General features: G+C 42.6%; 1 protein-coding gene across 6 annotated transcripts in view; it reads left to right on the forward strand.

Moving 5' to 3' along the window:
- LOC124488566 (cAMP-specific 3',5'-cyclic phosphodiesterase 4D-like) overlaps positions 1 to 14,072 on the forward strand; it is a 61,885-nt gene extending 47,813 nt beyond the window's left edge. For all 6 annotated transcript variants that reach the window (XM_047051255.1, XM_047051257.1, XM_047051256.1 and 3 more), the window contains 7 exons: positions 9,376 to 9,474; positions 9,599 to 9,763; positions 9,852 to 9,951; positions 10,450 to 10,604; positions 10,931 to 11,053; positions 11,219 to 11,401; positions 12,428 to 14,072. In XM_047051255.1, coding sequence (XP_046907211.1) covers positions 9,376 to 9,474; positions 9,599 to 9,763; positions 9,852 to 9,951; positions 10,450 to 10,604; positions 10,931 to 11,053; positions 11,219 to 11,401; positions 12,428 to 12,898 — 1,296 coding nt within the window. In that variant the 3' untranslated portion in view covers positions 12,899 to 14,072. The remainder of the gene's footprint in view (positions 1 to 9,375; positions 9,475 to 9,598; positions 9,764 to 9,851; positions 9,952 to 10,449; positions 10,605 to 10,930; positions 11,054 to 11,218; positions 11,402 to 12,427) is intronic.
- Positions 14,073 to 16,071: the final 1,999 nt, after the last annotated feature.

Genomic DNA, 16,071 nt, shown 5'->3' on the forward strand with positions numbered 1-16,071 from the left:
ATGAAGTGACAGGTTCTCGTGCCAAAATATTGTGATGCCAATTTGTTGAGCGGTCATCTTCCTTGTATAGACCTACAAAAGTGAAATACACAGCCAATAAATAAAGGTTCATCGGCTGTCCTTTACATTCACACACTGTTGTCCTTATACTTAACAGATCATCTATGATGTCCTAAAGGCCCAACTCCTTCTCAGGTCACCTTCTGGCAGCAACCTTACAGGTGGGTTTCACTGTGCAACAAGGCCTACCCAAGCTGCTGCTGCTGGGCCAAGGGCTGATTGGAATGGCACACTGGGACTTGCAGATGACGTGAAATACATTTTTATTTCTGCTGTGTAAGATGTAGGCCTACTGCTTTTAATTTGAGTTGAACGCTGTTAAACACTGCCATGGTCAGCAAACACAAGCCATGGCTCTACTTCAGAAAGGATACTGTTCACAGCTGTATGAATCAATAGGACATTACCATTACCTGAATGACTTGTAGTGGTCAGGAGGTTATGCCTGTTCTGATGTAGGAAATAAACCATGTTAGATTGTTGGCTCTGTGTATTGTTTGGGTCTCCTCTCCCTGTTTTCTGTTTCTGTGTCTTTGGTTCTGTTGCAGGATGGCAGGCAGGTAGAGGAGCTGTGATTGCTGCAGGGGCACACCTGTGACCTGTGCCTTGGTCCTTAATAAGCTGTGCCCTAACAAGCTGGGTCTCTCCATTACTAGCAGGAACATCATCACTGTTTGCCTTTTAGTTTGTAATGATTCTCTACAGTTGCACTGATCCCACATCCACTCCCTACACTACTAATTTACATGACCGTCACATACAACCGTTTTTTTGTAAGCACTTTCTATTGAAGAAATACACTGTTATCCATATTCATGTGGCTTTCCACTTCCTTCATTTACTTCTGGAGCAATAAAGTATCAATCTAATCTTCCTATGAACCCGGTTAACACAAAATATCGTACACTGCTAATCGTCAGCTAACTAAATGGTAGGCGAATAGACAATCAAGCTTGATATGGTATAGTCATGAACTAGCACTGTTCAAAGATGTCCAACCCAAGTTCTCAATGTCTGCAGAAAAACACAAAAGAGAAAAAACCTGCTCTCGCAATGCAGTGTTAGGCTACCAATAAAATAATTGTGATAACTTTAATTTATCTTCACAGTGCCCGCTCACTAGGGATAATTTTCCATAACAAATAACGCAATGCGTCCTCTACTTTTATGAGGTGACCTGACGCTCAGGTCATTGACCCTTTAGTGACACCATCTATAAGGGTAACACCATTTTCATTATCTGGGAAATCGTACCCTAACCTTTTGTTACATTTCCTTCTCATGTAATACACTTTCCCCTACATTCAGCCTTATAACATACTCCAAACTAACACAATGTACCATCATTAGGCTACAGTGTCTTGGTAAAGGGGTGAAAAATACTAGATTTTAACTAAACTTCCATTCAGGATTACGACTGCAGATGCATTGATTAAAGAGAAGTTTAAAGAATTATAAGACATTTTTGTAAGTCCAACGATAATATCTGTAGGTTGCCACCTACACTCAGAAGCCAATGCTACTAAGAAACCATTTTAAAATCAAACACTCTAAAAGTAAGGTTATACAATTTAATTTGATGTCTTTAATTAATTCAATTATGCCTTATGTTTTACGGTGTGTGGTGGTAGGACCCAAACGCAGGAGAGTAGCCAGACTTTGCCTCAAACAAAGGGTTTATTCTATTAAACGGGAAACAGCCAGGGTCAGTAGCGGTCCTAGCACATTTGGCGCCCTAGACTGATTTTTCACCAGCACCCACTCTTATGCCGCCCTAGGCGGCTGCCCATGTCGCCTATAGGAAAGACCGGCACTGGACAGGGTATTACGTTAACAAGGGTAAGGACAAGACAAAGACTAGACACAAAACAGGAACCTAAAATACACAGAACCAAACAAGACACAGGTGGACACGATAATACAAACAAGAACTGAAACCACTCAACAAGACGCAGGTGAAGACAATGGCAGACACAAGGACGCGGTAGGGCAGGGCAAAACCAAAAACGGGGGCACGCCTGTGGCCGTGACATTATGCCTACCCAAAGGTGGGTGACTGTATTATCACAGACTTCATGTACTGTTTGAACTGGGTTGTGTGTATGGGCAGTCTCAGGGTTATGTCACAGGTGTTGGCCTCTGGGAACACCCTTGGTGCTGGGGGAGGACCAGGGGACAGAAATATATAGTATTTTCCTTAGAGTAGAGGTGCTAGACATGTCGTAAATGGATATAGGTCACTACACAAACGTTGAATGTATTCATTCACACAAGGTAGTAGCCTACACTAAACCTTACAAAGTGCCAATACACACATCTGTATAAGCCTGGCATGAGGTGTGTAGCCAACCGGTGCTTGTTTAATGCTGTCATGACTGGATTCATAGGAAGATTAGATAAGAACTTAAGGAAGTTACAAGCCATGGTAATAAGAATAAACATGTATTTATTTAATAAAAAGTGCTTACAAAGAAACGGTAAATAAGTAGTGTAGGGAATGGGTGTGGGATCAGTGCAAGTGTAGAGAATCATTACAAACTAGAAACAGAAAACAGGGAGAGGAGACCCAAACAATACACAGAGCCAACAATCTAACATGGTTTATTTCCTACATCAGAACAGGCATAACCTCCTGACCACTACAAGTCATTCAGGTAATGGTAATGTCCTATTGATTCATACAGCTGTGAACAGTATCCTTTCTGAAGTAGAGCCATGGCTAGTGTTTGCTGACCATGGCAGTGTTTAACAGCGTTCAACTCAAATTAAAAGCAGTAGGCCTACATCTTACACAGCAGAAAGACAAATATTTATTTCAGGTCATCTGCAAGTCCCAGTGTGCCATTCCAATCAGCCCTTGGCCCAGCAGCAGCTTGGGTAGGCCTGGTTGCACAGTGAAATCCAGCAGCATGGTTGCTGCCAGAAGGTGACCTGAAAATGAGTTGGGCCTTTGAGACATCATAGATGATTTGTTAAGTATAAGGACAACAGTGTGTGAACGTGAAGGACAGCAGATGAACCTTTATTTATGTCACCGTGGCTGTGTATTTCACTTTTGTAGGTCTATACAAGGAAGATGACCGCTCAACAAATTGGCATCACAATATATTGGCATGAAAACATATCACTTCATAACTACTACCTCCAATCACTGTACATACTGTCTTGTCACTGTACATACTGCCCTGTCACTGTACATACTGCCCTGTCACTGCATACTGTCCTGTCACTGCATACTGTCCTGTCACTGAACATACTGTCCTGTCACTGTACATACTGCCCTGTCACTGTACATACTGTCCTGTCACTGTAGGCTACATATACGTTGACCCTGGCACCTTACTGTCATGTTTTTTAATATGGCATCATGGTCCTGGGGAAACTCTGTTTCGTTTGTACAACCATAAGTAATTGAAAATGACAATAAAATACACTTGACATGAATAGTAACAACAGTTGTATTTTGCCACCAACTGAGTTTGCACATTGCCTCTTACATTAAGGAATGTTGGTAGTGAAACCAAATCGCGCACAATACTGAGGCAACGCAATCGCAGTGCAAGGAAAGTTCACAAAGCTTCAAGCCAGACAACCAGCCAGCCTGATATTACTGCATTTATTTGTCTTTAGTCTGCACCCCTTTTTAGGATTGCAATTGTGACCACCAACTTCATACTAATAGCTAACTAGCTAACCAACATTGCATTTGATAGTAGCTCGCATGAGCATCATTTGACCTACTTGACTTACGTATTAGTTGTTACAATTGTTGTCATAATTTCCCATCAGAGATTCAAGCAAGCAGACTTTAATTTTGGAAAACCAGACGCTGATTGTGCCAAACTAGGCGTTAATTTCGTGTGGTTTGCTCGACACGTCGTAATGACGTAATTTACGTGTGTAAATGCAACGTGTCACGCGACACGCTTCAATTCGAGGCGAAAAAGACGCCGACTTTGTGTGCCAAGTCGCGTGCTAACACACGGGGGCGTCTTAATACTTGCCCACTAGGCCTTCCATATAGTACTATGCATCAACATACATAGTACACGAAGAATTCTAGACACCGTAAAACTACAGAAAGAATTCACAAATACAACAATGTAAATACACACATAGCACAAAGAAAATCATGTCTCGAACATGTGCTACAATTCCCTTCAATTATACGTGCGGAGGTAAAATATTACAAGAAGTAAGACAAGTTTGACACATATACAAATTACCTCGCTTTGCTTTCCAAAGGGAAACCATACAAATGTAGACTTATGTTCACCAAACACGACCATCCGTAAACGAAATTCTGCTCCTTATGACAACGTCATTAAACTTCTTTCAGGTCATTTAGCGCTTCACATCTGCAATCACCTTAAGTGATGAGTAAGACAGCTCACAAACATCAAACAAAAAAGCCGGTCATTACATATATATAATTGTTGTATTCTTAGATTGTTTAGTTCTTAGAAGTAGTTAAACATTTGTACCCTCACTTAATTTAAGATTCGTATATGTTTAGTGTTTTGCACCTCCCTGCCACAGTAAATTCCATGTTTGTATAACATACATGGCTAATAAACCAAATGCTGATTCTGATTGCACCCAGATGAGGAAAATGGAGTGTCACACTCATTCATAAGTGAAGATTAAGTCTAAATTTATTCAATCAGCACGGTAATAAGAAGATTGCACGGAAGATTGTTCCGGTGCGCCTAAGAGATGGCCGCGTCGACAAGAGCTCCGCAAAAACCCAGCTTTTTGTTTGTCTTTTTAGTGTTCGTTACTTGTTTTGTCAATGTTATATTGTCGTTTATTCAGTACGACCGGCAGACACTTCTGGACATTAAGTTGTCACTTGGCAAGGATCATTTTACGAACTTGAATTCCACTTTTCGGAGTGCGAGCTCGGACTGCAGCTGGCCCTTTGTTGTTTCGCCGCTCTGTTTACCAGCAAAACGGAGAAAGAAGAAACGTGGCCGGCGTGCTGGAGTCCTTGTTCGAACTCGGAAACGGTGCTTCAAACCTGCTCTTCCAACCATCTTACTAGCTAACGTTCAGTCCATCGACAACAAAATGGATGAACTTAACGCTCGTGTCAAATTCCAACGGGACATCAGGAACTGCTGTGTACTGGCGTTCGTCGAGACCTGGCTGTCTCCGGGGATCTCCGTCGCAGCGGTTACCCCGTTGGGATTCATCATAAACCGCCAGGACAGAACAGCTGATTCAGGGAAGTGCAGGGGCGGAGGGGTCTGTGTTATGGTTAACGCTCTCTGGGCTACGGATGTAGCGGTATTAGCATCTCACTGCTCTCCGGTCCTTGAGCTGCTAACTGTAAAAATCAGACCCTTCTATCTACCTCGGGAATTCACTGCGGTCGTAATGAGTGCAGTCTACATCCCTCCCCAGGTAGACAAGGCCGCTGCTTTGGATGAACTGTATGGGATTATCAATGGTCTGGAAAATGTGCACCCAGAGACAGCCTTCATTGTTGTTGGTGATTTCAACAGAGCTAACATGAAGAAAGTCCTGCCCAAGTATATCAGCACATTGACTTCTTCACACGTGGGGACCAGATCCTTGACCATTGTTATACAACATTCAAGGGCAGTTACAAACCCCTCCCCCGCCCTGCTTTTGGGAAGGCTGATCACACCTCCATTCTTCTCCTCCCCGCATATGAACAAAAGCTCAAACAGGTCAGACCGGTTGAGAGGTCAGTTCACCTAGGGAGTGACGAGTGTGTGGCGACCCTCCAGGACTGCTTTGACACCACTGACTGACTGATGTTCAAGGAGGCAGCAAATGGGGACATTAATGAATACTGACGATGTTGTCCCCAAGAAGGTTGTCCGGTCTTTCCCAAATCAGAAGCCCTGGGTTGATGCTGCGGTCCGGGCCAAGCTGAGAGCCCGTACTTTTGCCTTTAATTCTGGGGACCCTGATGAGTACAGGAAGGCCAGATACGACCTTCTGAAGGCCATCAAAGCAGCGAAAAGGGCTTACAGGACCAATGTGGAGTCCAGCTACCATGGCTCTGACCCCAGGCACATGTGGAGTGGACTTAAAGCCATTACAGACTATAAAGGGAGAGGCCACAATGAGACCCAGTCCTCTGTCCTACTGCCAGACGAGCTGAACTCCTTCTACGCTCGCTTTGAGAGGGACAGTGACCCCCCTGCAGTGGAGCTACCTGAAGGCCAAGCCAGTGGTGTGCCTACACTAACTGTAGCCAAGGTGAGGCTATGCTTTAAGAAGATCAACCCTCGCAAGGCACCTGGCCCAGACGGCATATCAGGTAGGGCCCTCAGGGGCTGCGCTGACCAGCTGGCAGGGGTCTTCAGTGACATCTTCAACCTCTCCCTTAACCTGTCTGTACTCCTCACCTGCTTCAAGAGGACCACCATCATCCCTGTGCCCAAGAACACCAAGGTCACATGTCTGAACGACTATCGCCCAATAGCACTGACCTCTGTCATCATGAAGTGCTTCGAGCGGCTAGTCAAATCATTCATCTGCTCCTCGCTGCCCCCCACACTGGACCCTATGCAGTTTGCATACCGGTCCAACAGGTCTACAGACGATGCCATCGCTCTGACTATGCACACCGCTCTCTCCCACCTGGACAAGGGGAATACATATGTGAGGATGCTATTCATTGACTACAGCTCTGCATTGAACTCCATCATCCCCTCCAGACTGGTCTCCAAGCTTGTGGACCTGGGACTAAGCACCTCCCTCTGCAAGTGGATCTTCCACTTCCTGACGGGGAGGCCACAGGTGGTGAGAATCGGTGACCGCACCTCATCTGTATGGAGTTAATTAGTTTCATAATTCAAACAAACAAACGCAACACGATTCAAACAAACTTAACATGATCCAAACAAATATAACACGATTCAAACAAACAAACGTAACACGATTCAAACAAACGTAACACGATTCACAAATGTATTTCGTGATTCTCAAATGTAACGCGATTCACAAATAAATGACCCTATTACATTTGTTTGCAACCTGACAAACACAAGTTACAAATCCCTGCATTCGTTGGTGTGAATCCCTGCATTCGTTTGTGTGAATCCCTGCATTCGTTCGTGTGGATTTTTGGAACTTTCCTGACGCGCTTAGATTCACAAATGCATTTTTTCTAAAAGATATCCTCTGCAGCCTATCAGATGTCTCCAATTTTAGCCAATCACCGGAGAATGTCTAATATGGGTGGACGGGCTCTGCGTTAGCCTAGGAAACACGGAAAATTACTAAACATGAATCCAGCCATTCTCAACCATATTCAATCACGTATGATCATCGGTTTAATAAGATTAACAAGCAATATTTCACCTACATGCTACCAGACGACATTGCTCGTGATGTGAAGGAGACAATGTCCGTCATTATGGCAGGTTGTTGAAGACCACATAGACACGTTAATGTGATTGGCTAAAATTGGAAGAGACGATCTGATAGGCTGCAGAGGATATCTTTTAGAAAAAATGCATTTGTGAATCTAAGCGCGTCAGGAAAGTTCCAAAAATCCACACGAACGAATGCAGGGATTCACACGAACGATTGCAGGGATTCACACCAACGAATGCAGGGATTTGTAACTTGTGTTTGTCAGGTTGCAAACAAATGTAATAGGGTCATTTATTTGTGGATCGCGTTACATTTGAGAATCACGAAATACATTTGTGAATCGTGTTACGTTTGTTTTAATCGTGTTACGTTTGTTTGTTTGAATCGTGTTATGTTTGTATGAATCGTGTTACGTTTGTTTGGATCGTGTTAAGTTTGTTTGAATCGTGTTGCATTTGTTTGTTTGAATTATGAAACTAATCTAACTCCATACATCTGTACTGATCACCAACACATGCACCCCAGAGGGCTGTGTGCTCAGCCCTCTCCTGTTCTCCTTGTTCACCCACGACTGTGCGGCAACGCACAGCTCCAACCTCCTCGTTATGTTTGCTGACGACACAACAATCGTGGGCCTCATCTCTGACAGTGACGAGTCAGCCTACAGAGAGGAGGTTGACACCCTGACATCATGGTGTCAGGACAACAAGCTCTCTCTTAACATCAGCAAGACCAAGGAGATGATTGTGGACTATAGGAGGCGGCAGGAGGAGGAGCATGCACCCCTATTCATCAATGGATCGGAAGTGGAGAAGGTCAGCTGCTTCAAGTTCCTCGGGGTGAACATTAGCAATGACCTCACCTGGTCTGTTCACACGGACAAGGTGGTCAAAGCGGCCTGTAAGCGCCACTTCTTCCTGAGGAGACTGAAGAAGTTTGGTATGGACTCAGTCATCCTCACTAACTTCTACAGATGCACTATAGAGAGCATTCTGACTGGTTGTATCACAGTGTGGTATGGGAGCTGCACAGACAGGGACCACAAGGCCCTACGAAGTGTGGTCCGTTCAGCTGAGTTCATGATCGGCAGGAAGCTCCCAGCCCTACAGGACACCTACCACACACGTTGCCTAAGGAAAGCCAGCAGGATTCTAAGAGACTGTTCCCACCCATCCTTCAGTCTCTTTACCCCGTTGCCTTCTGGCAGGCGTTACCGCAGCATCCGGTCGCGCACACGCAGACTGGACAACAGTTTCTACCCAAGGGTCATCAGGCTTCTCAATGGACACTGATATGGTCATTTTTACTGCACACTAGTCACTTATACACTGTCACTTTCAGCTACTGGTTGCTCTTTCAGTAACATTGCACTACTGTACCTCACTGTACCTCGCCACTAGGCTCCTGTTTGGTCATTGACATAGTCACTGATCTGCAAATTTGCACTATTGCACTGTACTCCACTTAGGTTAGATAGGTTATAGGGTTGAAACAGTTTTTTTTTTGTTTTTTTTGTGCATTAGGGTTAGTATAGCGTACTATTTATTGTTATCTGTAATTTTAGAAGTTTTAGTGTTAGGTTTAGTATAGTCGTTTATTTATTGCTATCTGTATATTCAGGAAGTTCACTTATCTAAGCTCAGCATAGATGTAAATTTGTTCCGTGTACTTATATGTTATGTTATGTCAGGTGCTTGCGTTATCTTGTCTTAAGAATTTCAGTGCCCAGTCTGACCTTGTGTTGTTCTGTGCATCTGACAAATAAAAGACTTGAACTTGAACTAATAGGATGCCTGAGCGGGTCACCTCAGGAGTAGGTGATGAAAAGTAGTTTTATATTGGTGGATGTCATAACAATGGCTGCAGTCACATTGGCAACTCTGTAGTTAGGTGTTAAATATGATCATTTCAAAGTGGGTTTAAACCAAAGTGTCTGAAAATTGCTTGATTATCTTGCAGGAGCTGGAGGATGTTAACAAATGGGGCCTTAATGTTTTTAAAGTCACTGAATTTTCTGGGAATCGGCCTTTGACAGTTATGATGTACACAATCTTCCAGGTAAAAGCATTATGAAAAGACTATTATGGCTAAAGTCCATAATTAAGCATGTGCAAAAAATAGCACATACTACTGTGTCACAGCTCTTTAAACTTAAGCTGCTGTTTGTCTTTACCTTTACCAGGAAAGAGATTTATTAAAAACGTTTAAGATACCATTAGACACCTTCATCACCTATCTGATGACTCTAGAAGACCATTACCATGCAGATGTTGCCTACCACAATAACATCCACGCTGCAGATGTCACCCAGTCCACCCATGTACTTCTGTCCTCACCTGCTCTAGAGGTACTGGTTAAACTTATAATAAATGAACACTGGCTGAGGGGAGGAGATTCTTTGGTCTGTGTAGATAATGTGTATTTTTTATTCACAGGCTGTTTTCACAGACCTGGAGATTTTGGCAGCCATTTTTGCCAGTGCTATTCACGATGTAGACCACCCAGGAGTATCAAACCAGTTTCTCATCAATACCAGTGAGCATCCTTTATGTTCTTGTGTAAAATGTCCTTGTTTGATATTATTTCCCAAAACAGAAAATCCATGATAGTCTACACATCTTGAACAGACTGATAAAGACAGATAGATGGATATACATTCAACCCCACCTCTCTAAGGGGAATTTCCATCATTAGACAGGGTAATAAGAGATCATTGTCAAGGATAAGAGTGTCCTTTCACTTCCCAGTCCAAGGTGATTGTGAGAGAGATGGATAGAGAGAGAGGGAGGGAGGGGGTGAGGTAGAGAGCAATCCCCTTAAGATTAGCCAAGCCAGTGCAAACCAACAAATATATTAAACCCCTCCCAAGTGTGTGTGTGTGGGGGGGAGAGAGAAAGAGAAACAAGGCGCAGAGGAAATGTGTGATCTTGATCTTGCTAAATTTAGGTGAGAGGTTACTCAGAGAAGTCAAAGAAAGTGCTTGCATCTTGATTGTACAGAAATGCAGCCTATCATCTCTCTTTACTTTTGTAGACTCAGAGTTGGCACTAATGTACAACGACTCATCAGTCCTGGAGAACCATCACCTGGCGGTGGGCTTCAAGCTGCTGCAGGAGGACAACTGTGACATCTTCCAAAACCTGACCAAAAAGCAACGCCAGTCCCTCAGAAAGATGGTCATAGACATAGTGAGTGGACTAACAGCAGAACCTTGGGGGATACCTTGGGGAGAATGTTCTGCCAAAACATGACGCTAATATGAAACGTGTGCTTCATTTAGAGATTCCAGTTCTTATTAGATTACTCTTAGCTGGAGTGCTATTCTGTTACCATAAATCTTATCACAACATGATATGTTGAACTGTCTTTGAAAACAATTAAATAGTTGAATACCAGATGGTAACGTTTAGTTAGTTTTGCAACTTAAATGCAATGAATTTAGTATGTGTGTGTGTGTGTTACTGTTTTCTCTTTTTTCTGCTTTTCACTATTGCTTTTGTTTATGTCCATATAGATACTAGCTACTGACATGTCCAAGCACATGAACCTCCTAGCAGACCTCAAGACGATGGTGGAGACCAAAAAAGTCACCAGTTCTGGAGTGCTCTTACTAGACAACTACTCTGATAGGATACAGGTATGGGGCCCCTGCACGAGGGCCTTCAAATGGCGTATTTTTGTTTTATCAAAAAAGGTTGTTATCCTGCAGTCAAAATAAGATGATCTGTTTCAATAACAGCACTTACCATCCCCTTCTCTCTCTCTGTCTGTCTCTCTCTTTGTATGTCTATTTCACTTTTAGGTCCTCCAAAACATGGTGCACTGTGCAGACCTCAGCAACCCCACCAAGCCCTTACAGCTCTACCGCCAGTGGACGGACCGGATCATGGAGGAGTTCTTTAGCCAGGGGGACAGAGAGAGAGAGAGGGGAATGGAGATAAGCCCCATGTGTGACAAACACAATGCCTCAGTAGAAAAGAGCCAGGTACGTACATTTGCGTGCACATAAACATGTACAGTACACATAGCACACAAAAACTAGTAGGAACACTCATGCATACGTACAGTATTTCTTCGATTAAACGCCCCCCTCAAATAAACGCCGCACCAAAAACAAACATTGTGTAATAAACGCCTCCCTCGATTAAACGCCGCACCGATAAATGAACATTGTGTAATAAATGCCACCCCAGAAATATGGTAGTAGCAGCATGTCATTTTAATGAACATTCTCTTGTGTTGCACTAGGGGCCCACTGCTAGCTAAATACGTTTCAAATTTCACATCAACATACCTTACTTAGCAAATGACTTTAGCTAGCTAGAGACTAGCTGTTAGTCGGCATGAGAAGGAAAAATTGCCAGAAAACGAATAGCAGTCTAGCCTGTAGCTAACACCTGTCTAGATTATTTATTGAAAGAACTGGAGAGGCAGGTGCTCCTGCGTTAGCAAGCTAAACTAGTTTACACGGCTACAGTTGGTAGGTGCTGTTCTTGCATTCCTTACACATCAGCATTATTAAAAAGCAGATGAGATAGAGCTAGCTACATTTACATTACATTTATGCATTTAGCAGACGCTTTTAGCCTAAGCAACTTCCAAGCTAGTCTAGCTAACATTAACATTTGCCCGTTGCTTAATCTGTGATTTAGAAGACTGTACTGTTCAAACTATCCAAGAATACCGTATTTCAAATAAACGCCGCCCTCAAATAAACGCTGCACCAAAAATGAACGTTTAAAAATGAACATTGTGTAGTAAATGCCATGGCGTTTAATCGAAGAAATACGGTATTTGCTAAACCCTTGTGTTATCTTCGGGTCATTGTGACCCTTCAGTCGTTGTGACCTGAAGGCAGCACAAGGGTTCATTTAAATCAAACAACCAGATTAGATTATTTTAAATAATCTAATCTAATCTTCGTTATCAGATGTGAAAAAATTACATTTACGGGCAAAAGGTTTTTGACTATGCCTTAAAGCATGTGTCCCACACCAATTTCCCTCTACAGGTGGGCTTCATTGACTACATTGTCCACCCCTTGTGGGAGACATGGGCTGATCTGGTGCATCCAGATGCCCAAGACATCCTGGACACCTTGGAGGACAACAGGGAGTGGTACCAGAGCACTAACCCACAGAGCCCCTCACCTGCACAAGACGACCATGAGGACGGCAGCCGGCCCTTCGGAGGGGACAAGTTCCAGTTCGAGCTCACGCTGGAGGAAGATGGGGAGTCAGACACAGAGAAAGACAGTGGCAGCCAGCCCGAGGAAGAAGAAGAGGAGGGAAACAGCTGGAGCGACTCCAAGACGCTCTGTACTCAGGACTCTGAGTCGACAGAGGTCCCATTAGATGAGCAAGTGAAAGAGGAGGATGCAGTAGGGGAAGAAGGGAAGGTGGGGATCCCCAGAGAACCTAGCATGGCAGAGTTAGAGGAGGAGGAGGAAGAGGTGGGGGAACAGAGACTGGCTGATACATAGCATTGGTAGGAAACATGGGGTTTGTTAAACTCTTGAGACTGCCCGGTATCGATGAATAAAAGGGACGAGGCAAATGCTAATATTAGCTATTAGCGATGATGGTGGTAGTAACGGCCTCATTCCAAATTGCACCTGCACTCCTCAACCCCGGGCCTCTCCACACTTAACTCTGCCTAATGCAAACAGGGTAGTTTACCCCACCTTACAAGACACCCCCGTAGCTCCACACTATGGCACTCAGGAAATATTTCCGTAAACTTTTCGCCTAATTTTAGTTTAACTTTTTGGCGAATTCAGGCTATGCGAGACAGGTGTGTGTTTTCCCACATTTTAGGCGGGACACATTTGATCAAGAAGTAGTTCTAAAAGTTAACAATTATATTTTGTATTCTTACCTTAACCTCCTCTAACCCTACCTAATTCCTGTCAGAACAGCCACAGCTTGAGAAGGAACGCTTTTGACAGAACACTAGCTTCAAAGAAAGAAAGATAGACTGAGAAAAACGGTCTGTAATGTGATACCAGTTCAACTAAGCTGTTTTTCCAGCTGAAGGGGAAAAACGAGCATCTGAAAAACCAATGAGGGATGTTGCGGGAGAGAAACAAAGAAATATACAAGGATCATAAACAAAGATAACCTTTTTCTAAAGTTCAAGTCTTCCTTGAAACCAGACTGGTAGAAACCACAGCTGAACAGGCAGTTTCAACCCCCTCAGTTTTTGTATTGTATGTAAGACAAATACTTTTTTATTTTACTTTTATTAACAGAGAGAGAGAGGGAAAATTATATTTTTCATATTGCAATCATTGTTATCATACTTAATATAAAATATTAATTTTGGGATTGTGTGCTTGCGCTTTGTGACTTCTCACTGCTCCCCTCCATTGCTCAATTTTTTAAAATTATTTTACCATCCAGATATTTATGTATTTGAATGAAATGGAAGAAAAGACAAATGGAAAATGATCAATGCACAATCTTTAAAACTAGGTTTATTTGTATTGGTGTTTATGACAAAAAATATTGGATTTCACAAAACAAGGAACTAGGGTGAATAGTACATTTATACATTGCTAGGTATTTATCCAAAATAAAATGAGGGATGCTTTTTGTGTGTTTCAACACAGATAACCCATCCATTAAAGGTCCCATGAAATGACATTTTCACTTTAGGAGGTTATTTAACATTAATATGAGTTTCCTTAGCCTGCCTTTGGTCCCCCAGTGGCTAGTAATTGTCATAGGTGTAAACCAAGCCCTGGGTATTCTTCTACGCGAAAAAATGAAAGCTCAAACACTCGGTTTTGAAAATGTTCCTATAATGATGTCATAATAGGGAAGGTTAACTCCCCTTTCTGTGCTTTGCCCACACAGAGAATTTGGCCCACCAATGAGAAAATGAGCTACGACCGTGTGAGCGCAATATTGGTTTTTCCTCGAGAGACATCATGGCTTGCAAACGAGCGAAGCATGGCAGTTAGCCCCGCTAGACCCCGAAGCCGCCGCCAAGCGCCACCAAGCGCGCCTCTTGAGTTTCAGCCAAAGCCAGCTAATAATTTAGTCAGCCAAATTGAGCCGCCATCTGATATTTTTTGGCTGAGCCAGCTGAAATTAATTGCATCAAACAATAATTCAATCTATCACATGAGACATACACTCACGAAAAATAAATGTAAACTAAATCAATTTTGCACTCCGGATTCGCCACAGTCTCGTGCTTGTTGCTATGATACACAGGACTCACAGTGAATTGATGACCAATTGAATTGCGTGTTTTCCGATACTGATGATCATAGACATAGACAGTAAAAGAAGCAATGCATTTCCAGTTTTTGGAAGTAAGAGTGCCATTTGGTCAGGACTAGAATGCCGTTTGTCATTGTGCCAGGACTAACTAGTGTATTATCGATATTTTTGTGCTCTTTTAGAACTTGGAAATATTGAGATCTAGTAGCCTAAATCAGTATAACATACACATCTGTAGACATGAAGTGGCAGCTTCAGCCATTTGTAGCTATTAACATTTTGGCGGCTGCAGCAGCCATTTAGGTTTTGGCTGAGCTGGCTAGCCAGCCAATAACTTCATCAGCCAGCCATTATTCTCAAAACAAATGGCTTCGGGGTGTAAGCCCCGCCTCTTTCTTCCTCATAGCATTTAAAGCTACACACACAGTGTGCCACTCTGGATAAGACCGTCAGCTAAATGACTAAATGTACAGACACAGAAACGGCACGTCCTGAGGAAAGCTCATTGTGTGACTGCTCGTAGCGGCTGCAATTCTGCACTAAGGCTGAATTTCGGGAAAGAGACTTCAGATACAGTATTAGGGGACCACTAAGGCCTATATAAAAGCATCCAAAAACAGCATATCATGGGATCTTTAATGTGTGTCTGTTGCATTGTGTGATAGAATGCCATCATCTACAAACCTATTTATTTTTATAACCAGAGCTTGACAATCACTTTTTTTCTAATCTGTGGTATTTTAATGCCATACACTTAAACAAATTGACTTTGCAAGCAAATCATCTTTTGATATTTTTTTCGCACAAATCTCACATTGGACAATAATCTATATAGATTTGGAAGTGGCTACTTTATTAATGAAAGCTGTATTACATAAAATGCATACTTTGCATTCAAATGCTAAGCATACATTTGCCCTGAGGATTCACAGAGTACGTAAATGTATATACTCCATAGTCATTGTTAAGAAGGTACTGTAGCAGAATTTGTAGCAAAGCCTGTACAAAGTACATTGTGCACACCCAATACATTGTGCTTCATGTTCCATTATTCCATTTCAATATAATGTGTTTTTCGGCACAATATTTCACTTTAACCCTATTGCTCTCCTTTGATGCCAAAACCTTTTTCTTCTTCTTTGCTCAACTTGAACAATGCACCACACACCCTTTTGTCAAGTGGCTTTTTCTTTTTCCAAAAGTTTTATTAGGTGTTATTTATTACGTTTTTACACTTCCACTATGAAACATCTGTATACAGAAATGCATTACAGAAGAAATGATGTGCACTTACATTTGCTGTAATGAGAAGTAAAGCACTGTCAGCAAGTGTGTAGAGTGCATTATGGGTGTGTCTCAATATAAATGCAATATGGTTCTTAGTAGACAGTGTTACATGGATACATTATTTATGTTACTGTTAAGC

Source organism: Hypomesus transpacificus, unplaced genomic scaffold, assembly GCF_021917145.1.
Source record: "Hypomesus transpacificus isolate Combined female unplaced genomic scaffold, fHypTra1 scaffold_144, whole genome shotgun sequence".
NCBI lineage: Eukaryota > Metazoa > Chordata > Actinopteri > Osmeriformes > Osmeridae > Hypomesus > Hypomesus transpacificus.